The 25,625-nt window shown below is 41.7% G+C and overlaps 3 protein-coding genes across 6 annotated transcripts in view; 2 read left to right on the forward strand and 1 right to left on the reverse strand.

The window, feature by feature from the left end:
- SWT1 (SWT1 RNA endoribonuclease homolog) overlaps positions 1–2,354 on the forward strand; it is a 70,176-nt gene extending 67,822 nt beyond the window's left edge. For all 3 annotated transcript variants that reach the window (XM_060197836.1, XM_060197835.1, XM_060197837.1), the window contains exon 19: positions 1,459–2,354. In XM_060197836.1, the coding sequence (XP_060053819.1) occupies positions 1,459–1,591 (133 nt within the window). In that variant the 3' untranslated portion in view covers positions 1,592–2,354. The remainder of the gene's footprint in view (positions 1–1,458) is intronic.
- Positions 2,355–4,351: 1,997 nt separating this feature from the next.
- IVNS1ABP (influenza virus NS1A binding protein) lies at positions 4,352–24,340 on the reverse strand. Of its 2 annotated transcripts, none has more exons than XM_060197840.1 (15): positions 24,201–24,340; positions 19,914–20,137; positions 18,950–19,081; positions 18,633–18,802; positions 18,426–18,501; positions 16,681–16,854; positions 16,115–16,240; positions 14,689–14,796; positions 7,709–7,838; positions 7,260–7,484; positions 6,308–6,429; positions 6,097–6,223; positions 5,882–6,013; positions 5,586–5,759; positions 4,352–4,897 (listed from the first exon to the last, which is right to left on the reverse strand). In XM_060197840.1, exons 3-15 carry the CDS (start codon positions 19,058–19,060, stop codon positions 4,644–4,646), a joined length of 1,929 nt encoding a protein of 642 aa, XP_060053823.1. In that variant the 5' UTR covers positions 19,061–19,081; positions 19,914–20,137; positions 24,201–24,340; the 3' UTR covers positions 4,352–4,643. The 2 variants fall into 2 exon arrangements, with proteins under 2 accessions (XP_060053823.1, XP_060053824.1); XM_060197841.1 differs by lacking the exon at positions 24,201–24,340 and adding an exon at positions 23,182–23,389.
- LOC132540303 (collagen alpha-1(I) chain-like) overlaps positions 24,062–25,625 on the forward strand; it is a 70,370-nt gene continuing 68,806 nt past the window's right edge. Inside the window, exon 1 of the mRNA XM_060197096.1 lies at positions 24,062–24,843. Coding sequence (XP_060053079.1) covers positions 24,062–24,843 — 782 coding nt within the window. The remainder of the gene's footprint in view (positions 24,844–25,625) is intronic.

A 25,625-nucleotide genomic window follows, 5' to 3' on the forward strand; every position in this document is an offset into this window, starting at 1 on the left:
TATATGACAATTTTTTACTATAATCTCCTGAATACCTAGTGTTGCAAATACTACTGGATATTGTATATTCATGAACCCATTGTAGACCATCTCTTCATGGATATGAACAGGTTCCATGGGAACTGGACTGTAAACTCCAGTTTGTAAGCCTGCTAGAGACTGGGCAGGCACACCCAGTAAAGTGTATGTGTTAAAACAGACAAAGCAACAAGGGCAACAAAAGGGAATAAATATTAAAAAGGGAGTTGGGTGGTAGCGCAGTGGGTTAACTGCACGTGGCACAAAAGCGCAAGGACCAGTGTAAGGATCCTTGTTTGAGCCCCCGGCTCCCCACCTGCAGGGGAGTCACTTCACAAGTGGTGAAGCAGGTCTGCAGGTGTCTTTCTCTCCCCCTTTTTGTCCTCCCTATCCTCTCTCCATTTCTCTCTGTCTTATCTAACGATGACATCGGTAACAGTACATTTAAAAAAGGGCAAAAGGGAAAATATTAAAAAATAAAAATAAAAAAAGACAAGGACCCAGATTCAGGCTCCCCGTTCCCACCTGACAAGGGGAAACTACATGAGTGGTGTGCTGCAGGTGTCTCTTGTCTGTCTTCCCCCTTCCCTCTTGATTTGTCTCTATTCAGTATTACATAAAAATTGTTACTCTGATGACTTAATCCAGTTTGTTGGTCCCTGTGCCAACTTTGGAAAACTTGAAGTTGTGAGTAGGCGTGGCATAGGCTGGGCATAATTTTGTTTTCTTTCTCACTGAGTTATTAATATTTGTTTTACTAGGGAGATAGTTCACCTGGTTGGGGGTAGTGCCTTGCAGTTTGCAGCTTGAATTGAGCCCCAGAACTACATGGAAGTGCCTCAGCACCCAGAGGACAGTGCTGGTGCTGTGGTGTCTCTCTGAAAGAAAAAAAAAATATGTGTTGACCTGGGAGCAGTGAAATCTCTCCCATGAAATACTCAAATTTGCCAAGACTCTGGTGCTGTGTGTTTATCTCACCAATTCTTTTAGTTGTAATATTCTTGATGTGCTATTTCTCCAGTATCTGTTCCTGTCAAGAGGCACGCTCTCTTGATATCCAGCAATCCATCTGTTCTTGAACTCCCAAACCGATTTAAAAAAATACGCAATCAATGCCACAGCATTTGCTTACCTCTTGGATCAGAACACCATAATTATCAACCAGTCTCCCGCTGGGGAAGGTCTTCAGAGACCACTAAAATAGCATTCCATTAATAGGTCTAATTGGAGCCATTTTGCCTGGATTTTAGGAATCCCCCAAGAGCTTCACTATGGTGGTCCAAGAATCTGAGTACCATATGCTTATCCTCCCATTTTTCTTCTCTCTCTTCCTCTCCGTTTTGTTTTCTTCTGATGGTATTATCTCAAAGTAGTTATTTCAAACCTGTTAGCATGTTGTAAGTTCCTTTTCATTTACCTTCCAACAATTGAACCCCCTAGGGAGAAGCTAACCATTGGCTGCCGCCAACTGGTTGAGATGGAATATACAATGCAGCAATGCAATGCATCTGTCTACATGGAGGCCACAAAGAGGGGATGGTGTGAAGAAGACATGCTCAACTACAACACTTAAATGCTGATTTGTTAGTTAAAAGGAATTGCATATTTTCAACAGCAGAGTAGCTGTCCATCTTTTGAGTCCAACCCAAGAGATGCCTATCTCACAGGTACTGCAAAATGATTTATCTCATTGAGGCTCTAAAATTGCCTAATGTAGCCATTGTGAGATAAAACTGTATTCAACTCTTTCGGAGTTGACACTCTCTCCCTACCTCTACTCCTGATACCGAGCCAGTATGCCTAAGGAAAAGAGAACTATCTTTTCCATCATCTTAGGGCAGGAACCACTGTAGCATCCAAGGAAGGCATCTCATGACCTTCTATACAGGCACCAGAGACACTTCCAAACAGGAAAAAATCAGCACAAGCTCACAATTCTACAGCTAGACCCAGTGAACACCACATGCTACTTTTCTTCCACTGAGATAATGAGACTAAAATTTTGACTTCAGGCCCAACTTGCTCTATAGCTTCGTCTTCTTCCCTGGGGTTGTCCTTTGACTGCATTTCTGATGAGGTGAGCAGTTAAGACTCATGCTTATGTATAAAGCACCTTCAGTGTAAAGCAGCCTGGATTTAGGGGATTAAGTAGCAGTGACCAACAACAGTTGATCCCAGCTGAAACAAGTATTCCACTGACGTTTCATTATACAGTGAGTTGGAAATCCTTATTTACTGGAGTATATTCTACTTCTGTTACATCAAATTAAATCCACTTTTGGGTTTTGCTGTTAGCTCATTTTTTAAAAAAGCAATAAATAATTTATTTCTACGAAGATCTTTTCATTATACTTCCACATTGTTTCTGATTGGTGTGCATGTGTAATTAGAAGTGGTCTGTACTTATTAGGAAATTTCATTTTACTGCCTCTTCTCAGCCTCAGGCATGAGAATGTTTGCATAACCATTATGCTATCTACCCCTCCCCACAAAAGCATTCTTTCTCACCAGATGGAAGGATATTTTAATATTCCCTTCTTGTTGCCCTTGTTTTATTGTTGTAGTTATTGTTACTGATGTCGTTAGAACAGACAGAAATGGGGAGAGGAGGGGGAGACAAAGATACACATCTACAGACCTGCTTCACCGCCTGTGAAGCGACTCTCCTGCAGATGGGAAGCCAGGGGCTCGAACCAGGATCCTTACACTTGGAAGCCAGACCTTGCGCTTGTGCTTAATCAGCTGTCCTACTGCCCAACTCCCCATGGAAGGATATTTGAACTGTTAATAGAACCAGAGCACCACTGTGGCATAGTTATGCAGGGGTACTATTAGGGTAGAGGAGATAGAATAATGGTTATGCAAGTTCAATCCCTGGCACCAAATACACTTGTTATGGGCTTAGTAGTGACACACTTGGTTGAGTACACAAGGTCCCAGGTTCAAGCCCCCAGTCCCCACTGCTGTATAAGTGAAGCAGTGCTGCAAGTGCCTCACGATATCTCCTCCCCTTTCAGTTTATCTCCATTCAAAATACTACAAATGATTCTTCCAAGGGATTAAAAAAAAATTATTGGCAGGTTTGAATAGCAGCAACTTATATGCCTGAGTCTCCAAAGGTCCTAGGTCTAGTTCTTTGCACCAAAGTAAGTTGGAGCTGAGCAATGCTCTGGTTCTTACTCTCATTTTAAAATGATGTACTGCAAGTCACCAAACTAACCTCTATAGCATCAACAGTGTTAATAGATTGACCCCAATTATTTGTGCCATAGGAATGTTCTGGCTCTTTACCATCTGCTTCCTCTCAAATATTTATTTTTAAATATTAGAACACATTCAGGTCCTTAAAAAAAAAAAAAACAGGGCTGGGCGGTAGTGTTTTGAGTAGCTGTCCTGCCAGCTCATGATTCTGTTGTGCATCTTTGTGTCACTACTTATTTCAGATGCCAAGTGAATTAGCTATAAAAAACAAAAATCCTCCCATGAATACATAATCAGCATTTGTGTATTAACTCCATGGTGAAAAAGAATTCTGCCTACAAACCTACAAAGTGTATTCAATCAGCAAGAATTTGGTGTTCTGGTTTTTGCCATAAGTTGTGCAGATACTAGATACCAAGTCATCAAGACCAAAATGTTATCCATATAAATAGAAAAACTCAATGGGAATATAGTTCTTATAATAACAGCTGTATATATAAATTTAATAGTGTATTTTCCCATAATTGAGGGCTAACATTTAGAATTATTTTGTTAAAACAGGAATTAGAAGATAAAAGTTTTCACTGTTTTTAAGATATTACATAGCCACTGTCTTGCTGAAGAAAAATATACCTCCCAAGAAGTCAAAATACTTGCTACCAGTGGTTCAAATAAAATTAATGTTTCTGCTCAGTAACTCCAAGTACCCATACTACGCAATCAAATTTTAAAACTGTAGCTGAGGCAAGCTTAGAAATTTCTATTCTGGGAGTTCAAATAAAACAAACACCTCATTCTGTGTATATGAAGGCCATCACTGTTTGACTTTGCGCATCCTATTGCTGATTAAAGTTAAAGCAATTTACTGAGAATGCAAAGTTACAAAATGACAAGCACGAAAAAGTAAACATCAGTAAGCATGTCAATCTTTTAATAGAAATAAAAATAGTCATTATCATCTAGTTAAATAAGTCTCATCACAGAGTGTTCCAGTTACTGAAAAAGGGTTCTAAAATACCCCACCTGCCTATATCTGATATGCCCCACCCCCTTGTCCCACAAATCATGAGGAAACAGTCATTTACTAATGTGCAAACTGTCAAAACAAATGTGGACAGGGGACTTATAGAAATGACATGCCCAATCAGTTCTTAGTTTATTCTTTTACAGTATCAACTTCCAAAATGTAAAATAACCAAAGTAGTCCTAAAAATACACAAAACAGACCTTCATCTTTGCATTCCTTTCCAGATAAGACGAAAAAAAAAAATATGTACAGCATGTTTAATAATATGCAATATGCAAAAGCTCTGTGTTGCTGTTAACAACATCTATTCCCACCCACCCCCTTTATTCACAAATGTACCTCTACTGAAACACAATTACATCACTAAGCCTGTTAGTTTGAAAGGGTCTTAAATTTGTTAGAACTGAAAAATCTTTGTGTAGGGGCTCCACTCATTAGACTCGGGGTTATAGACTTCCACTGTGTTCAGAAACTCATTGCCATCAAAGCCTCCCACTGCATAGATGGTGTTGCCTACGGTTGCAATCCCAGCATTACTCCTTGGTGAGCTCATGTTTCCCATCATCTTCCATTCATTTCTGGTTGGATCATACATCTCCACACAGCTGATGGCATGCGAACCATCAAAGCCACCACCTACAAACAATTTTCCTAAAAGGAAAATGAGAGTAAGTAAACCTAGAGGGGCCAAATAAGAGAAAACTCATCCTTGTGGTTCTGAATAGAAGCACCTAATACAAGTGCAGCATGTTGGGGACACAAATGGAGTATAATTGATGCACAGAAAACTCAGGATTTCTAAAGGGGAAAAGACCCAACTAAAGGGGCTCTTAGAGCCATTTTTTAAATATTTTTTTAATTATTTTTCCCTATTGCTGCCCTTGTTGTAGTAGTTATTGTTGTTGATGTCATCGTTGTTGGATAGGACAGAGAAATGGAGAGAGGAGGGGAAGACAGGTTGGGGTAGAGAAAAATAGATAGCTGCAGACCTGCTTCACCGCCTGTGAAGTGATTCCCCTGCAGGTGGGGAACCAGGGGCTCGAATAGGGAACCTTCTGCCAGTCTGCTTATCCCGCTGCACTACCGCCTGACTCCCTCTTACAGCCATTTTATGTGGCAGCTGCAGTAATGTTCACTTCACATACAAAGATATAACCAGGGTCAAAAAAAGCTTTCCCCCTACAGGTGGGGGCCGAGGGCTTGAACCTGGGTCCTTGTGCACTATAACATGTGTTCAATCAGGTGTGCCACCACCTGGCCCCAATCATAAATTCTTAGCTATGTGAGACCTATCAACTGATACTGAGTTTTAGATGTCCTCGCCTCTACCAACACTCACCATTGAGAACAGCCACTCCAGCTCCTCGTCTTGCCACATTCATGGGTGCAATTAAAGTCCAGGTGTTATTTTCAGGATTGTAACGTTCTACAGTATTCAGACAATTCCAAGACTCTGCACCTCCAATTATGTACAAATAACCACCAAGCTCGCAGACTGCAGACTGGTGTCTACCTACAAGGTAAGTTCAAACTGTCAATTGTTCCTGACTCCTCAAAAATGCTTAAGTGTGTACTACACACAGCTTGTTTCAGAGATCATAAAGACAATATTAAAGGAGAAGAAATTTAACTTACGTATGTTAAGGGGAGCACAGCTTGTCCAGGACTTTGTTATAGGATCAAATACATCACAATTTTTCAGTCCTTTTTGACCATATGGATCAGAACCACCAACTATGTATAATTTTCCATCCAGTGCACACACCCCTACACAAGTATAATACAAAGTTATATACTGATGACTTCTCTTTACATACTGGCTATCTATCTACGAAGGGAAGAATTCTTACCTGCATTACAACGGTTTGTTCTCAATTCTGGAATAGGTATCCAGTCATCTATGTTTGGATCGTACATTTCTCCACAACTCAGGTCATCTGAGTGGCCATTGGACCCACCTACCACATAAAGTTGGCCCTATGCAGAAGAGGCGAGATTAGAAGTAAATAATGAAAGAAAACTATTATGGGCTTACTCCTTCCTGCAACACAATGTACTTACCATGAGCACAGCCATCTGAAATCGGGCCCGGGGTGTTCTCATGGGAGCAAGAAAAGACCACTGATCTGTATGTGGATCATAACATTCAACTGTCCGAAGGCATTCTTCTCTGTTATAACCACCTGGCAAGGAACCAAGACGACTAATGTGTATCCAGATGTACATGAGTGATGTATTTCTATACATAAGCTAAGGCCCTACTAGCTGGTATTTTAGTTGAGTAAATTAGTGTTTTGAGCTTGAGGGAGAGAAGGGAGATTAGGAGATAGGGGCCGGGTGGTGGTACACCTGGCTGAGTGCAGGTTACACAAGGACTGGGGTTAAGCCCTTAGTCCCCACCTGCAGAGAGAAAGCTTTCCAAGTGGTGAAGCAGTGTTGCAGGTGTCTGTTTCCCTCTTATCACTCTTCTTCCCTCTTATTTTCTGGCTATCTGTATGCAATAAAGATTAAAAAAAATCAGGAAATCTTTTACCCAGTTAGCAGGTTTTTTAAAGTAAAAAGAACGACTTGCTTTTTATCAACAGCACTGCTATTTCTTTATTAAACAGAGATGGAAAGAAACCAAAATGGAAGGGGGAGAAAGAGAGATACAGACCTGCAGTACTGCTTCCCACTTGTGAAGCTTCCCCCCAACCAGTGGGGACCAGGGGCTTGAACTCAGGGCCTTCAGTGCAGAAGTATGTATGTTCAATCAGGTGCACCAGCACCTGGCCCCTATATTGCTATTTCTTTTTTTTAAATTGTTTAATGGCAGGAATAGAGCACCGCTAAACTGAACTCTTACTAAGTCACCTTCTTCGCTGCTGCTTATTTGTCTTCATAAAATGTGGTTAAATGATCTGAATACTAAGGAAGTATATTACATGTTCTCTTCCAAAGCCTCATGTTGCAGACTAGCTGAGCAGCCACATGAAGGTTTCTGAGAAGAAGTCGCTCATCTTTCTGTCCTTACCTGCAGCTATGAGCTTGCCGTTCATCTCTGCTGTCCCCAGACCAGACCGTGCGTACTGCATGGGAGACATGGGCTTTTCTATTAGCTCATCAGGTTGCATCTCAAAGCTTAAACTTTTAGTGAGTTTTGGAGTACTTGTTGGTGAGTTCTGTGGGCTATTACGCCCATGTAGGAAAATGACACAGAATATACCATCCAGCACAGCCAGGCACAAATATGTGTTATCTGTAAGCACAAGAGTTCTATGTTTAAGGTGCAAATTATTACCACTTTGGTTACTGTGTGAATCTTAAAGAGCACTCTGCTTTCTCCAGATTGCAGACCAAACTGGGACAACCTGCTACTGTTGTCCCAATTTAAGCAATCATCAAATTGTGAATTTAAAACTCGTAAATAGTCCCACTCCAGTCTTTCTTAAAAGATAAACTGAATAAGCGTAATCCACTTACTTGAAGTCTTTTCTGAAGCAACGATTTTCCACTCATGCTTAGGGCTTTGTACAGGAGCATTTGGAGAAGAGATACATCCAATGGAACTGCTACTTATCTGCTTATGGCCATTTTCACGTGGTGGCTTTTTCTGCAAAATCAAAAGGTAGCTACAGAAACCTAGCCAAAGACCATACCTGGTGACCTCTGTTCCTGAGCTAATCCACACACCAAAAAGAACACTTAGTATCCTTTACCGATGTATGACATTTTATACACACCCATACTTTCCAAAGTATGTAACAAATACTTTCCATTCACAAATCTCTGGCATACCTCCATTTAATAAAACAACTACACTTAACATAAACATTAGTTGATTGATTAAATTGAACTATCAGAGTAGCTAAATGAAGAAAAAGGGTATGGAGTAGGGACCTCTCATAAGCCACATACTTGCTTATATTAAGTACAGAATCTTCCCCAAAAAAATGTTATATAGAACAGCATGGATTAGAATACATCTAACTTTGCCGCATGAAACTCAAGCCTAAATCCTATTAATGGATAAGCTTTACACAGCGACCAGCCAAAAAGGGGGGCAGGGATGGGTACAGTCTATTTGAAAGGACGAAAGTGTCATCCACAAAGTACACTTTAAAGTGTACTTTTGGGAGTCGGGCAGTAGTGCAGCGGGTTAAGCACATGTGGTGCAAAGCACAAGGACCAGCATAAGGATCCAGGTTCAAGCTCCCGGCTCCCCACCTGCAAGGGAGTCACTTCACAGGCAGTGAAGCAGGTCTGCAGGTATCTTTCTCTCCCCCTCTGTCTTCCCTCCTCTCTCCATTTCTCTCTGTCCTAACAATGATGACATCAATAACAACAGTAATTACAAAGGCAACAAAAGGGGAAAAAAAGTGTACTTTTAGGGGCTGGGCAGTGGAGCACCCAGTATAGCAAACACACTACCATGGCAAGGACATGGGTTCAAGTCCCTCATCCCCACCTGTAAATAAATGGTGAAGCAGTGCTGCAGATGTTTCTCCCCAGCCCCCGACTCCCTAAATAGAAAATAAGGCCACTGGGAACTGTGGATTTGTAGTACTGACTCTGAGCACAAGCATAATCCTGGTGGCAATTTTTTTTTAAAAGTTTTTTTCTGGGGCCAGGTGGTGGCACACATGGTTGAGTGCACATGTTAAAATGTGCTAGGTCCCAGGTTCAAGCCCCTGGTCCCCACCTGCAGGGGTAAAGCTTCATGAGTGGTGAAGCAGGTCTGTAGGTGTCTTTCTGTCTCTCTACCTCTCTATCTCCCCCTTCCCTCTCAATTCCTGGCTGTCTCTATCCAATAAATAAATATAATAAAAAAAATTTTTTAATTATTTTTATAGGAATAAAGGTATTATTTAGGACAGTGTTCTAGAAAACCAAAACTACATCAAAACATGAAGATAGTCAGAAATAAAGCAACATCACTAAATATTCACAAAAGCAGAATACAAAGGAACATCAGATGGGTTGCAAATTTTCAAGTTTTTGTGTGTGAATTCCCTTCGGCAGTTTTTTTCTCATTACTGTAGTCTTTGATACTTTCAAAGGATATAATCAAATGGAATTCAAAGAGTCAAGACTATCCTGAGAGGAAGTGCTGAGTAAGTGGATACGCTGTACTTGGTGTCAGTTCAACCATTTATTTTGGCCCCCAGAGCCAAAGCCACATGGATAGTAGGAATTAATGCTAAGTTGTTTCTAGTGAAAACAAATACCACATAACAATAGAGGAAAAGATTCTGGTAACTACTTGGAGCTATGCAAAAACTATACGGAGTTTTGTCTGGGTCATTCAGCAGGGGATTATGGAATATATTAAGGCACAGAATGGACTGGGTTAATGATTATCATAAATTCTACAGGTCATATATATGCACACATCTCTCTATCCAATGAGGACATTATTATTCACCCATTTTACAGGTAAAATAATCAAGAGTTGGGCTGGGCAGACAGCATAAGGATCACACAAGACTCATACATGTGCAAGATTCAATCCCCAGCACCATCAAAACCCAGAGCAGAGCAATACTCCAGTCTCTCTAAAATCAAACAGGGAAGATAAGCATAATACAACTAAAATAAAAATGATAATATGGTGGGTTGTCACAAGTCACGACACATTTTTGCATAGAAAAATAGGTCTCCCCCTATTTTGGAGTTTGAAGGAATTAAGTGAGATAAGTCAGAAACAAAAGGATGAATATGGGATGATCTCACTCAGACAGAAGTGGAAAAACAAAAAACAAAAACCAAAAAACAAAAAACAAAAGAAGTGGAAAAACAAGCTCAGAAGGGAAAACACTAAGCAAAACTTAGATTGGCTTTGGTGTATTGCACCAAAGTAAAAGACTCGGGTGTGTGGGGGGAGAGGTTTCAGGTCCTGCAACATGATGGCAGAGGAGGGTCTGTCTAGTGGAGGTTGAATTGTTATGTAGAAAACTGGGAAATGTTACATATATACAAACTATTGTATTTTACTGTTGATTGTAAACCATTAATCCCTCAATAAAGAATTTTTTTAAAAAGTCATGACTTTTCCAACAACCAGTAAGTTATACTCTGACAAGTCTTTTTGCTACTAGAATTCCAGGATTCAAAACTCCATCTCAATGAGATTCACAGCATCAGAAATTGATGATGCAGAAGTTAAAAGACTTTAGGTTCCACTACAGTAGAAAAATGGTTTTCTTTTTTTTTTTTTTTGACACACCAGGGTTATTACTGGTTCTTAGTGCCAGCCCTACAAACCCACCGCTCCTTTTTATTTGACAGGACAGAAATTTGAGGGGAAGGGAGATAACAGAGAAGGGGAGAGGCCAGGTGGTGGTATACCGGGTTAAGCACACATACTACAGTGTACAAGGACCTAGGTTCAAGTCCCTGGTCCCTCCCTACCTATAAGGGGAAAGCTTCATGAGTGGCAGGTAGAGCAGTGCTACAGGTGTCCCTGACTCCCCCATCTCAATATCTGTATCTATCCAATAATAAGTAAATAAAAAGTGTTTGCATTCTGGGAGGTGGCACAGAGGACTCTCAATCATGAGTTCAATTCCCAGCACATGTGCCAGAGTGATGTCTGGTTCTTCTCTCAATAAAATCTTTTTTAATAAATAAATAAATAGACAGAAGGCTGGGCAGTAGCGCAGTGGGTTAAACACACATGGCACAAAGTGCAGACGGCATAAGGATCCCAGTTTGAGCCCCCAGCTCCCCACCTGCAAGGGAATAGCTTCACAACCTTCTCTCCCACTTTGTCTTCCTCTCCTCTCTCCATTTCTTTCTTTCCTATCCTACAACGACATCAATAACAACAACCATAATAACCACAACAACGATAAAACAAGGGCAACAAAAGGGGAAAAAGTAGCCTCCAACGAACAGTGGATATGTGGTATAGGCAGGCACCAAGCCCCAGCAATAACCCTGGAGGCAAAAAATAAAAAACAAACAAAATCTTAAAGAAAATAAATAAAAGTAGGGCCTGGGCAGTAGCGCAGCGGGTTAAGCACATATGGTGCAAAGTGCAAGGACTGGCTTAATAATCCTGGGTTGCGCCTCCAGCTCACTACCTGCGGGGGCGGGGGGGGGGGCTCTTTGAAGGCAGTGAAGGTCTGCAGATGTCTTTCCTCCTCTCTCAATTTCTCTGTCCTATCCAACAAAAACAACAGCTATAACAACAGTAACTATAACAACTACAGCAAGGGAAACAAAATGGGGAAATGGTCTCCAGTGGTAGTTTTGTAGTGCAGGCACTGCACCTCAGTGACAATCCTGGAGGCAAAATAAACAAACAAAAATCGGGGGGGGGGGGGAGAGAAAGGTAAGACACCTGCAGACTTGCTTCACAACTCATGAAGCATTTGCCTTGCAGGTCGGGAGCGTGGGCTCGAACCTGGGTCTTTGTACATAGTATGTGTGCTTAATGAGGTGTGCCACCACATAGCCCCTGAAAAAAATGTTTTTAATGGGGGGCTGGATGGTGGCAGACCTGGCTAAGTATACTTGTTGCAATGTGGAAGTACCCAGATTCAAGTCCCAGTGCTCATCTCCACCTGTAGGGGGAAAGCTTCACAAGCAGGTCTCTCTCGGTCTCTCTCTCTCTCTCTCTCTCCATTTTCCCCCATTCCTTCTTGCTTGGCCCTGTCTCTATCAAATGAATAAATGAAAATGTTCAGAAATCTAATGTAAAGCCTGTAACTTAGAATTGCTAAATCCTGATAATGAAGACTAGTGTTACATGACATTTTTCTGTTGGTCTATGCAAAAATGCATTAGGTTTCCGGACACCCCAATAGCTAGTCAGTCTCATGTAGGAATGTGTTATTCCTTTTTTAAAAAATATTTATTATTTATTCCCTTTTGTTGCCCTTGTTTTATTGTTGTAGTTATGATTGATGTTTGTTGTTGGATAGGACAGAGAGAAATGGAGAGAGAAGGGGAAGACAGAGAGGGGGAGAGAAAAATAAGACACCTGCAGACCTGCTGCACCGCTTGTGAAGCGACTCCCCTGCAGGTGGGGAGCCGGGGGCTTGAACCAGGATCCTTATGCCAGTCCTTGTGCTTTGCACCACCTGTGCTTAACCTGCTTTGCTACCGCCGGACTCCCAATGTTACCTCTTTTTATTTCTTCTGGAATATGCCTTCAAACTTCCCCAGATGGGTGGTGGGGGAGGGCCTATTGCCTACCTTTTCCTTCAGACAATACTACTTCCCAGAGTCAGGCGGTAGCGCAGCGGGTTAAGAGCACATGGCACAAAGCGCAAGGACCGGTTAGGATCCCGGTTTAAGCCCCTGGCTCTCCAACTGCAGGGGAAGTCACTTCACAGGTGGTGAAGCAGGTCTGTAGGTGTTTCTCTGTCTCTCTTCCTCTCTATCTTCCCCTTCTCTCTCAATTTCTCTGTCTCTATCCAGTAACAAAAAACAAAACCTACTTCCCAAGCTAGAATCCAAACCATGTATCTTTTTCTAATTGTTTTCCTAAAATATCAGTACAGACAAAAGTAACATTTAACCTTTTTTTTTTTTTTTTTAACATGGCCTCAGGAATATTTTGACAAGTTACAGTTTAGTCCTTCTCCCATAGTGGCAAGCTCTCACAATTTTATTCTAAATGTCCTAACTTTCCTATGGCTGTCTCTCAACTTTTTCTCTTCCTCAAGTCTAAAGGGTCCCTCCTTCCAATGTACACCTTCTAGTGAATTCCACTTGTCAGATTTCCCTCATGTAATTTTTCTCTTCCCTAGTCTTTCTAATCTAACCAATCAACTTTTATAAATGTGGCAAGGCCCCACCATTTCTTCTGAGATCAAGCCCTAATGATTTCCCCACCCAACTATTGTTTGTAACAATCCACAAATGGTCTCACAACTTTACCCTCTGTGCTTGAAAACTGAGGATAAGGATAGATAACACAATGGTTATGCAAACAGTTCTCATGCCTGAGGCTCCAAAGGCCCAGGTTCAATCCCCTGCACCACAAGCCAGAGCTGAGCAGTGCTCTAGTAAAATAAATAGACAAGCTTAATGCAATTGTTTGCTGTATAAAATGAAGGGGGGAGGGGAGAAGCACAGGCCAGATGAAATCACATCTCCCAAAGACCTAGAGCCATCTGCCTAAAAATGTGATTACTTACTTATAAATGTGTAGGTCTGTTTCTGTTAATAGAATAAATTTAAAAAGCCACAATCTGACTACCCTATTGCTTGAGTACTACCTAGTTCTTACTAACTTGTAAAGTACATCTTTTCATTATTATTCTATTCCCATTATTATTCTAAAGCCAGGAAGCATTTTCCTACGTTCAGTTTTGTGTCCTGCAAATCCATGAGTATCTTTCTTGCATACTTGGCCTTACTGCTCCTCTACGCCCTCAGACTATTCCTATGTTCTGTCAGATGTGAAATGTCCCCCACACTCTAATCATGGTATATTTTCTCTCTTTATCAGGCACTCAATCCTTGCTGAAAGAGAAGGGGGGGAATAATTTAAAGTGATACAAAGAGGGGAAACCAAGGGCTAAGTGATGGCGTACTTGGTTAAGCACATGTTTACCATACATAAGGCTGTATGGGTTCAGCCCTTCCCTATCTACAAGGGGACAACTTCACAAGCAGTGCTGCAAGTATCTTTGTCTCTCTCCATCTCTCCCTCACTCTCAATTTCTCTATCAAATCCAATAGTTTAAAAAAAAAATTAAAAAGAGGAAAACCTGTAAATGTTCAAAATGCAAAATTTGTAACAAGACCCTAAAACTCGAATTAAAAACCAAAACTTTCTGTACAAGTAAAGGCATCTGGCCATTGTTACTACAGAATACCTGGCAACATGATCATTCTGGTGACCAAGTCATCACTTCTAAATGTCAAAAGAAAATACTGCTTCATCTGGATCAGTTAATCCTGCCTCATAGTTCATCTCTCACACAAACGGAAGTAATAAATGGTCTTTTATATAAATGTCAAATATTGGCAAACTAATTTGTCATTTCAGAAGTTGGGAAAACATCTTCCTATTGATGTAATGTAGAACCATGACTACTAAAGGGGACAAAAAGAAGGTCTCCCAGCTGCTAGAAAAACTTTTAAGCTGGGTAGTTTTAACAGATTCACTAATGATTACTTCGCCTCTATTAGTCTTGACTAAGATTTTTATAATGTGGGCCTAAAAAAACCATTCCGGCTGCAAACAATTGCAATCCAATCAAAGTAAAATAATTTATGTGCTGCTTAATTTTATTGGTCATTTACCTTTTGATACTTGTGGCAAAAAAAAAAAAAAAAAAAGACAGTAATTCTAAGGTATGCTTGTTTTCCTCCCAGAAATGTTTCTGTCCAGTTATGCCAAATGAAACTCTTCTGCTTTCCTTGAGTAGAGGAAAATGCCAGTGAACTATTAAATGCTCTAATTACATTTTAACCTCTGGTTACCTCAGATGTGCAATGTGTACCTGCACAAACTGAATGTGGTCATCATCACTGCCAAACACCTCAGCCTGTCCATCTAGAAGGTTCCCATCAAGAAGCTTGTGATCAGCTGAGTAGTACAAGGTTTGAACCTGCAAAACAGCAACAAAACACCCATGTGGCTTCTGTCTCTGTGGCTCCTCTGCTGGCACGCAGCTCTCACAAATGCCTCAAGGCAACCTCCAGGCTACTCCTTGAGCTCTTGACATCTTACTCTGGCAGCATCCCGAAGTAAAGAAAAATACATGTCATGGTTGTAAAAATGTAAAAAACAAAATACAAAATCTTCTAATACTGGCCGAGGAGTCCTTGACTTGGCTGGCTTAGAAATCTTCATGTTTTCAGAGCTTCTATTATAGAGCAGTAAGAAAAAAAGGCACCAGTACAACATATAGACTATTAAAGAAAATACGTTTTTACAATAAAATACTGAGTATGGTTTACACCTTTGAAGTAGTCTGATTGGCATATACATATTTCTGTCCTGTATGCAAAGTCAAGAGAAACATAAGACAAATGCAGAAATTTTAAGTGTAGAGATACCTCCCTTAACAGATGCAAACACACAGCTAATGCATCTGATTTTTCAAGTGGGAACTGAGAGAACATAAAGATCCACTGTTAGCCTTCAGAGTTAACAGTAAGTCTAAAGGCCTAACAGATGCAGCATGTTGTTAAAGAACTGAAAGGCCTCAGTAGAGTGAAGACAAGGCCTCTCTACTGCTCCATCTGTATGCTTAATCCCCACCGTGTCTCTATATCAAAGTTTCTTGTGTATTTTTAAAAAGTGGCTCAAGATAAGTGAGGGACTGTTATGTATGAACAAACACCATTGAAAAACACAAGACTTTTCAAGATAAGAATCCTGTAAAGGAGTAAACACCATTAAATCATCATCGTTCTCTGCCCACAGCGGATTTTTCTTAGGAGAACTGGGGCAGGACTGCTGCTTCTTTACGTGTCAATACACTTGAGGTTTCTTCTTGTTTCTTCAGTCTTGGGTATCCTAGTTTTGTTAATAAACCTATGGGGAGATAAATCAATGGGGAGGAACAACCATTAGAAGCTTTTACCTACTTGTCAAATTAAAAGCAAAAACCTGTGAAGAAAAATTAAGAATCTACAGAAAATTTCAGTACCACCTCCCATTTCTAAAGCAAATTACATGCTACTTTGAAGAAAGTTAACAGCACATAATAAGCAAAGAAATAAAAAGAAAAGCAGAAGACCAAACTGAACAGTTCATTCAGCTCACCTGGACACCCCCCCAGTTTCTCAGCTTAGGGGTACCTATAGCAAAATTTAAATTCTTTAGGGTCATGGTTACAAAATAAAAGTGAAAGGGAATCCTTCATGTCATAGCAATATAACTGGTAAGTGTTGTTGACTCCCATTTACTTTAGAGCTCACCTCTTCCATCAACTCTTCCAGACTGCCGCCGTTCTCCCAGATGCTCCGCTGCACCCAGTCGATTACCTTTGTGTACACTTTGCCATTGCTGGGTAAGCAGACATTATCTTCAAGCAGGACCTCCAACTAGAATTGGGGGAAAAATGCACATGAATTGGATTGGTGTTAATCCTAACTGAGTTTTATTCTCAATTTCCTAATAGAGCTGTCAGAAGTATTCAACTGCATTCCTTATAGTGATTCTATTATGTAAGCTAAATGGTAACTAAAAACCAAAGTAAGTAAAACTGGGGGGCAGGGGTAGATAACATAATGGTATGGCAAACAGGCTGTCATGCCTGAGGCTTCAAAGTCCCAGGTTCAATCGCCTGCACCACCATAAACCAGAGCTGATCAGTGCTCTGGTAAAAAAAAAAAAAAGGTAAAACTAAGAGCAGATGACCATGACACCATCGTTTCAATATATGGTATTTTTTCATAGCCACTACTCACTTGTTTGAAATATGTACAAAAATCCTATGCCTGAAACTAAGCAGTAATTTACTGCTAGAAATTTTACTCCTTACCTTAAGCCTTGGAAGTTTAAGAAACTCTTCCTCTTCTGAAATTTGTAACAAATGCTCCTGAATATAAGCATCAACCTTATTTAGCAGGCGGGAGTCTCCCATACAACTTGCAAAATTTCGGTAAGAGATGCAGCTGGTAACATCCATTCTAGATAATAAATAATCACCACAAACCTTGGAGAAAAAATGCACAGAAGGTCAACACACATTTATTTAGCAAAAACATATCAGTGCAAAAATATAAAGATGAATGAATAAAAACCCACTGCCAAGTTTAACAGTGGAAATAACATACACAGATGATAAACATCTAAGGATCCCATACTGAGTGTGTAAATTGTCTCAGGAAAGATACACTATGATAATGCATACAAAATGTTCAGACACAAGAAACTGCAACTGGAATGAATAAATAAGGCTTCAGAAAGGCACTGTTGGAACTGGGCTCTACAAAAGATAAAGACATTGGATGCAGATAGCAGAAAAGATGGTGCAATTAAATTAGGAAAATATTTAGAAAAATGGGGGGGTGGTGGACATACCCGGAAAGCTGACCTGAGGCATATATGCTATTAATCATAGAAAGATTTTCTCTTTTTTTAATCTTTATTTTATAGAGGTAGTGAGAAATTGAGAGGAAAGGGGCTATGTAGAGAGACAGAGCTTCACCACTTGTGAAGCTTTCCCCCTGCAGGTGGGGCCAGGGGCTTGAACCCAGGTCCTTGCACATTGTTAACATGTGCGCTCAACCAGGTGTGTCACCATCCAGCCCCCATAAAAGGATTTTTTTTTTTTTGGAGCTCTTGGGGTGGACTGCAAATGGTTTTTTTTTTTTTTAATAATTTATTTCTTTATTGGGGAATTAATGTTTTACATTCAACAGTAAATACAATAGTTTGTACATGCATAACATTCCCCAGATTCCCATTTAACAATACAACCCCCACTATGTCATTCATCAAGGATTTTCTAAGGAGAGGAGAAAGGGAAAGAAAACCTTATTAAAGGGCCAGCTAGTAGTCAAAGCTTATAAGCCTTCCTATCTAGGTCAACACAGCTTATAACTGTCTCGGCAGGAAGAAGGCAGCAAGCCTGAAGCTTGAAGTTTACAGACAATACCTTGTTTCTTAAGTACTTCTCAGTGGGGCCAAATTCTGTAAAGAACAGTTTAAAAGAGAAACCAGAAGTGTAGAAAAAAAGAGGACAGAGTATATAAATGAGGTAACTGAGTTGAAAAGATAGGAATGATTGAAGTCATGCTATCAGAACCACCTTGCCAGAGACTGTTGAAAGAGCAAAGTTATTTGCCATGTCATCTTTTTTGGGGTGGCAATGATGGGGCCTCATGCATGCACAATTCCACCATTCTGGAGCTGATTCTATTTCATAAAAAGGGAGAGACAGACAGACAGACATAAAGGGAGAAGAGAAGCATCTAACATGTAAGCAATGCTCCTCTCCCTATATGTGGAGGTTCCACATGGTGCTGTCACATAGTGTGAGGGCTTGAACCCAGTACCTGAGCCACAGCAACATGTGCAATTTACTGTGTGTGCAACCTCTTGATACCCATACCAAGTTATGAAAGGAAGTCAGACCTTGCTAACTATATTTAAACAGCCTAACACTCAGTTCAGGGGGAAAAAAAGGGAGCCTTCAAATTCTTGGGGCTAATCAATGTCCTGTGGTAAATTCTACTATATGTATACTTACAGTGACAGTACTCATTTTATCTGGTACTCTACCTGCTTCACTCGATCCATCTTCAGTTTTTTTGCTGCAGAATAAACATCTTTCACTAACTCCTTATCAGCTTTCAACCTTAAAAAAAAGGCATGTTGTCATTTAAGATAGCAAAGTCTTAAAGACAGATGTCTAAATAAACTCAAAGTAGAGACTTAAATGTTTCTGAGAGTACTCTCTAAGCATATTATTTACTTCAAAGTACTTACTGAGCAGTGTAGGCATAATTCAACAAGACTTCCACGGCTTCTGGATTAAGATCATCAAATTTAACATGAGAAACTCTATGAGGATCGCTGTCGCTATTAAAAATTTCAAATAAATAGGGACTGCAGCAAGCCAGGACCGCTCTGTGTGCTAACATCTCGTGGCCACAGACCTGAAATTATAAATAATCACCGCATTATTGTGGCCTAGGTATTTCGCTAGCCAGTTACTTCATCAGGTCCATTATCTTAAAGGGAATTTTTTCTTTAATTTCCAACTAAATTTTAAATACCTGAAAAAAAAATTTTTTTTTAAATACCTGAAGTCGAACATCACAAAACTGGCCACTTTTCCTCAAGGCATTTAATTTGGCAACAGAAGATTCAATAAAATTTTCATCTTCAAACATTAAATATCCATTGGGAATCATTTTTTTTCCTTATAAATTTGGCTAAAGGATAGAAATAGAAGTTGTTTGAATTGTGAATACAGTACCTTTAAACTGAATAAACACCTGAGATAAATATTTTTAAACAAATAACAACAACAACCTCCCTGAAACAACACAGGCACTGAGAGTGCAAGTCTTTAGGGATTCATAAAGTAGTAGATATCTGCGATCTCAACAAACTGAGCCTGGGTTCCGTGGCTATAACTTGCACATCTGCTTGAGTGTCAGTCCTTTAATCACAAATGAGGAAAAAAAATGACCAAAATATGAACTTAAATACTGTGCCCACTACAATTTTCAAACCATTTAGATTGCATGACTGAAATTTGTTCCATAAAAATAACCTTTTGGGTGGGGGAGATACATAATGGTTATGCAAAATACTTGCATGTCTCGGGTTCTGAAGTCACAGGCTCAACCCCCACACCACAAGCCAGAGCTGAGCAATGCGCTGGTAAAATAAATTCCCTTCACCTATGAATAATATAACGGCTACACAAAATGTATCATTTAGAAACTGTTAACAGGAAATTTCAGTTTGAAGTAAAATTACAAAGAAAAATAATAGGAAAATGTTTGCTGACTTTTTTTTTTACCATTACAAAATTGCAAAAGCCAGGCGGGAGAGATACATAATGGCTATGCACACAAATTCGCATGCCTGAGCCTCAGGGGTCCCAGGTTCAGCACCAGCACCTAAATAAACCAAAGGTAAGCAGTGCTCTGGCAAAGACAGAGAAGCAGGCACTGAAGCCTACTATTGTTCCTAGCACAGTGGAAAAACAATGCCTCTTGATATTGCAAAGGGCATGGAGTATTTATTCTTACTTACTATACTGGTGAAAAATAGTACTGGGACTTCTTAAATAATCCAAAGACAAAAAGAGTGTCAACACTCAGCACTTCATCAAGGTATGAAGACAGGTGGTTGAAGTGAAGGCAGAGGTGTCTTAAACTCTAATGGTGATTTCAAAATAATCAGGCTTGAAAATGATGTAGTCAAGTCCTTAAAAGCTATAGACATGAATTTCTTCTGTGGTAATCATGCATCATAATCTGTAACAATGACAAATTTAAAACTTAAATTAGGTATTCAGAATGTTTGATCTGATCTTGAGATTTTGAGATGAACTGTAAAAAACCAGAACTCAAATGCAATTAATTACACATAAACATTTAAAAAATATTTTTATTTATTTATTTGAAAGACAGGAAGAGAAAGAACCAGACATCACTTGTACATGTGCTGACAGGGACCCAATTCAGAACCTCATGTTTGAGAGTCTAATATCTTAGCCACTGTGCCACCTCCCAGACCACAAACACCTTTCATCTAATCTACAACTCAGGCAATTCAAGAAAAAAAAAAAAATCCCTCCCCTAGAAGACAGTCGCTAAAGTGAGGTAGACCTCAATATTAGAGAATCTAACATTGTTTAAGAGCCCCAATAATATATAAACACATGCCAATTTTCACCTGGCCAGCCTGTCACCTTTCAGCATTATTCATGGCATTACACAATGTTACAAAGCAGACACAACACCCTCTAAACTGTTCTGAGCTTCCCTTTGAGTAATTTTCTTTTTGGAAAAAGCCCACCTAATGTGATAGTTTGGAGCCCCTGACATAGCCTTCTACAACTTCCCCCGTGCCCTCCCCCCCCCCCACAGATCCCTCTCTGAAAGGCTGCCTGACCTCAGTTCTAGATTATGTTTCTGTGTTCTTGTTTATCCTTCTTGACTCAAGGTCTCTTCAGAGGGGAGCCTGTCTTTTTTTCATTATATCTATTCCATTTGCCTCATACCAAAAAAAAAAAAAAAAAAAAAAAAAAAAAAAACCTAGCCTAGAAACTGAAATATTAGTATGCTGAACTAAATCAACAAAAAGGAAAATACTGATGCCTGGAATTTTTATAATCACTTTTCCCATTTGTAGTAATAAAACAATGGGTTAATTACAGATTAAATCAAATCTTCAAGTTATAGTCAGTCCTCCCTCCTACATCATAATGCAATATTGATTTCCTCTGCTCTATACTTATATATAACTAGGTTAGTCAATCCAGCTTTTCTTGAGACATCAGTTCTGCAAGCGGAGAAATAGCTCAACTGGTAGAACATAGGACAAGTATGCCTAAGGCTTCAGGTTCAATTCCCTGTGCCTAGTATACTAGGTTGGGGGGGGGGGGAGATAGCATAAAGGTTATACAATAAGACTTTTTGCTTGAGGCACCAAAGGTCCTAGGTTCAGTTCCCAGTGCCACCATAACTAAATCAGAGCTGAGAAGTGCTCTAGTAATAAAAGCAGAGCTGTGGCTCTCTAGCTTCTCTCTTGCAATTTAAAACTCTTAACCTTGTATGAAATAAACTGAGGGGGGCCTCCATGCCAAACAAAGGTAATAATGTCTAAAATGTGTCCTCTGAATGAAAAAAAAAAAAACAAAAAAACATGTTGAGCTTGGACCCAACCAAGAAAACTGACAGCATTTATTTGACAAACTTATACTCTCCCCCGGCACACACACCACAAGCCAGAGCTAAGTAGTGCTCTGGTAAAAAGTAAAAAAATAGCTAGCTCACACAACTCCATTTTTAAAGGACTTTATAACAATAAAAAGTAAACCAAAGGGTCTTCTTTAGAACCAGAAAGTTTATCAAAACTCAAACTCACTAGAGTTTCACACTTCAAACCTCACTGTTCTGTAATGCTTTTCATCCCACAAATATTTTATGGCACTAAAGACATGCACAATTTGGAATAGGGATCTCCTAACACAATGGATTTAACTCCACAATGCACAGGAGATAAATCATGCAGTGAAAATAGTTCTAACAAAAAAGGGGGGAAAGTATGACTGTACACAGTCCAGAAACTGCAGTTTTTTCTGTCTGTTTATTTGCAGGATGAATGTGGTAAACAGTGAGAGAGGAAGTAAGAGATCAGTGCAAAGGCCTAAAGAGGAGAAAATGATTTTATAGCAAGTAGCAAAGAATACTTTAGTAGAAATGGAAGAGAGAGTAAACACAGATGCAGGAAAATTACGTAAAGAGAGTACACATCCCTAGAGTAAAGTCTTTTTAGCTTGGAATATGTGGTCACTACCAAAATCAAAACTAGAATTCTAGAAGCAACTAAAAGAACTGATCTGATGCAAGTTGAATAGACAGGAAGAAGAAAAAGTATTTACTGGAACATTTTAATGCTAACAAATCTGCTAAGAACCCAAGCACATATTTTCAGTGCTTCTAACAATAATCCAGAAGTCTATTTCTTATTCATAATCTCTCCATTTACACTCTAGCAACATAGGAGAATTTCGGCCATAATATCCCTTCCTTTTAAGATATGACAATAAGAACTGTTGAAAATTAAAAAAAAAAAAAAAAATTTGGGGATTTATCAGTAATGAAGACAATTTCCTAACAGGAAAAAAAAACAAAAAAAACACCCAAACAATTCCACCATTTAAGAAAATACTTATTTGGTGGTCCAGGAGGTGGCGAAATGGATAAGGCATTGGACTCTCAAGCTTGAGGTCCTGAGTTCAATCCCCGGCAGCACATGTACTAAAGTGATGTCTGGTTCTTTCTCTTCTCCTATCTTTCTCATGAATAAATAAAGTATTTAAAAAAATACTTATTCGTAAATATACAACAATTGTCACCTAAAATACCCTTCCGAGTAAGGGAGGGGGAGCCCATCTACAAAATAAAGAGCAAAAGACACTAAAATTTAGAGGTGCAAACGTTGAAAGCGGGGGCACTGCAGTAAAGTAAATTAACAAATAATTATTTACTTACAGAGTTCATTTACTAGGAAAATAGTTAAAAACCACCCCTAGTCCTTTTGGTTAAGTGCTAGGTATAGTCAGGTTTTCATTCCAGTTCCCAAATTAGAGACATCTAGTAAGTCTCCTGCCAGTAGTATCAAAGGCTATTTTCCATACAGTTTCCAGTGTGTGCCTACCCGTGCCTATACCCATCTGCCCCTTTGCCATCTTGAGATTTTGAAAGAAGCCCCCCCCCCCCAGCTGGATTACTTTTAGAGCCACACACAGGTATTTCTTACCCTTTAATCAACAGTCAGTAACCAGAATTACCAAGATACGTGGCCTCTGGTGGGCTGATCCACGTTGTACCTGCTGTTGAACTGTCCTGAGTGGTACGAGATCTCCTGAGTTGTCCTTTACGTTTATTTATCAAGCAATCTATGGATGTTATTAGAAGATCGGACACCCCGGTTCAAAATGGCACAGACCTGTTTGGTGGCAGAACACTATGACCCTCCCCGCTACTGAGGACAGACCATTAGGAAACAAAACCGCCTTTAGGGATCTGCTTTCTGCGGGTTTTTCCAAATGGCAGCAGTCTCACACGATAGATCTACTACAAATTGGAAGAAAAGCTGGCATTTCCAAAGGATCTGGGCTTGAAATCCCCCCACCCCACCGCCTCAACCTTCCAGCTAAGACTCCCTGATGCCTTGCAATCGTCAAGGCTTATAATCAGAGTTCCATTGCAATCAGGCTGCGGAGAAAGATGAGGGAAAGGCAAGGGCTTCGCGATTTCTGTTTCTGCTTTAAGGAAGGGGGGAAAAAAAAAAGTGGAGGGTGCTCTGGAGTGGCGGGTCAGCAGCAGCAGCAGCAGGCCCCGACTAGGGGCCCTTCCCTCTCCGCCCGCGAGGCGGCGCCACTGGGCTGCCTGGGATTGGCCGCGCCGCGTCACTCGCCGCCGCGTCAGGCCGCGCTCCCCGCGCTCTGCGGGCGGAGCGGGCAACGTGGAGCGGGAACAAAGGGGCCGCGCCGCCCGGCGGCTCGGCGGCCCAAAGGGCGAAGCCGGGAGAGTCGGCGGGATGGGCCCCGCGCCCCCTTCCCTCCCGCAGCCGCCCGCGCCTGCGCCCGCGCCCGGGCCTCCACCTCCTGAGCGAACCAACTTCTCGACCCTCCGCCCCGCCCTCGGTCGCCAACGCGACCCGCAGCCATGGCAGCGCGCGAGTCCGGCGGCCCCGGTCCCCGTGGGGAGGCCGCCCGCCCCGAGGGCCGAGCGGGCTCCGAGGCCCCGAGAGTGAGGCGCCGGCTCGGGGCGCCGCCGCCGCCGCCGCCGCTCCCCCCCCACACACCTGGTTCATCTCTGAAGAGATGGGAAAACTCATCTCCGGGCGGCGACGGGGAGCAGGCGGAAGCGAGCTGGAGCGGCCCAACGGAAAGCGCCTCGAGGCCGCGGGCGGGGTGGCGGCGGGGCGGGAGGGCGATCAGATGCCAGCCGCGGCGGCTGCGAGGTCGGGGGTCTCCGCCGGGGTCCGCAGGGGCACCTGGCCGCACAGCAGCGCCGAAGTTCGGAGCGAGTGAGACGGAGTCAGCGACCGACCTCCGCGCGCTCCCCGAAGCCTCTGCCTCCGCCGCGCCACCGCACCCCCAAACGTCACCACGTGCGCCTCCGTCGCCCACGTCTCCCGGACGCCGGCGGCCCCACAGCGCCAGCGAATGGCCCGCGAGCGCGGAAAGAAAGGCCCCGCCCCCGTCCCCATCCCCCCCGCCTCCGCCCCCCGCCGCTCCGCGGGCTCTGCTAGGTCAGCGCAAGGTGATCCTCTGCGCGGGGGCTGCAAGTCCAGACGGTGGCGACTGGTTCCCTCTAGCCGCCTCCCGGGGAGAAACTGCAGCTCGGGAGGTCACACGTAGGCGATTAGATTCCGGGCGTCCAGCTGACCTCTGGGCAGCCGCCCCAGACCCGAGCGGACTGCCCACGTGGATCTTGAGAGCGAGGTCGGCGGCCGGGGCCCCGCCTTGGGGCTCGGCGTGGGGATTGCTAGGGCAGGTCAGCGCTGTCGGCTGGGCAAACTGCTTAGACCTTTGGAAAGTCCCAGGACCACCGATACCGTGGTGGTCTAACCCTATTAGAGAATTCTAATAATAATTTAAAAAAGAAAAAGGGAGTGATTTTCCGTCAGCACCCCTATGAAAATTGTTTCCCCATATCAGAGCTCACTTCCCAGACCTCTCTCCTCTTGGAAAAAAGAAAAGAACTTGGAGGCTTAATGATCCCTAACCTTATGGGGTCTTTTCCAGCAGCAAACAACTTCGTTTTGCGCACGCACGCACACACACACACACACACACACACACACACACACACACACACGTGCTGTTCAGGTGTGTGTTGGGCTCTGACTCGGGCACGCTGGAAAATTTCCTAGGTTAAACGCACAGGATTTAGACAAGTAAAGGTGTTCATTTTGGCGTAAGCTTCCAGGTTGATGTCTTGTTTGCTTATCTGGATCTGGAGAAGGCATTTCAACTGTTGCAGACCCAGCTTTATATTTACTCACTTGGTTTCATTTGTACACACTTCCAGCATCTTTTACCATGTTTCCTGTCTTAATATTCAGTATAGGAATGGTGAAAAATAATTGCGAGGACCTTTTATCTGCTATAGAAACTTTACAACTTTTTTTTTTGGGGGGGTGTAGCATGATGATTGTGCAGAAAGACTTTCATGCCTGAGGCTCACTGTCCCAGGTTCAATCCATGCCACCACCATAAACCTT

This window comes from Erinaceus europaeus, chromosome 9 (genome assembly GCF_950295315.1).
Source record: "Erinaceus europaeus chromosome 9, mEriEur2.1, whole genome shotgun sequence".
NCBI classification, from domain to species: Eukaryota; Metazoa; Chordata; class Mammalia; order Eulipotyphla; family Erinaceidae; genus Erinaceus; species Erinaceus europaeus.

Bases quoted from the DNA above. Each gene is read 5' to 3' on its own strand.
- IVNS1ABP (XM_060197840.1), bottom strand. From the start codon at position 19,060: ATGATTCCCAATGGATATTTAATGTTTGAAGATGAAAATTTTATTGAA. The intron at 18,502-18,632 runs GTAAGTACTTTG...CTTTTTTTTAAG, and splicing joins AATTATGCCTACACTGCTCA to GTTGAAAGCTGATAAGGAGT. The intron at 6,014-6,096 runs GTAAGAATTCTT...ATACTTGTGTAG, and splicing joins AACAAACCGTTGTAATGCAG to GGGTGTGTGCACTGGATGGA.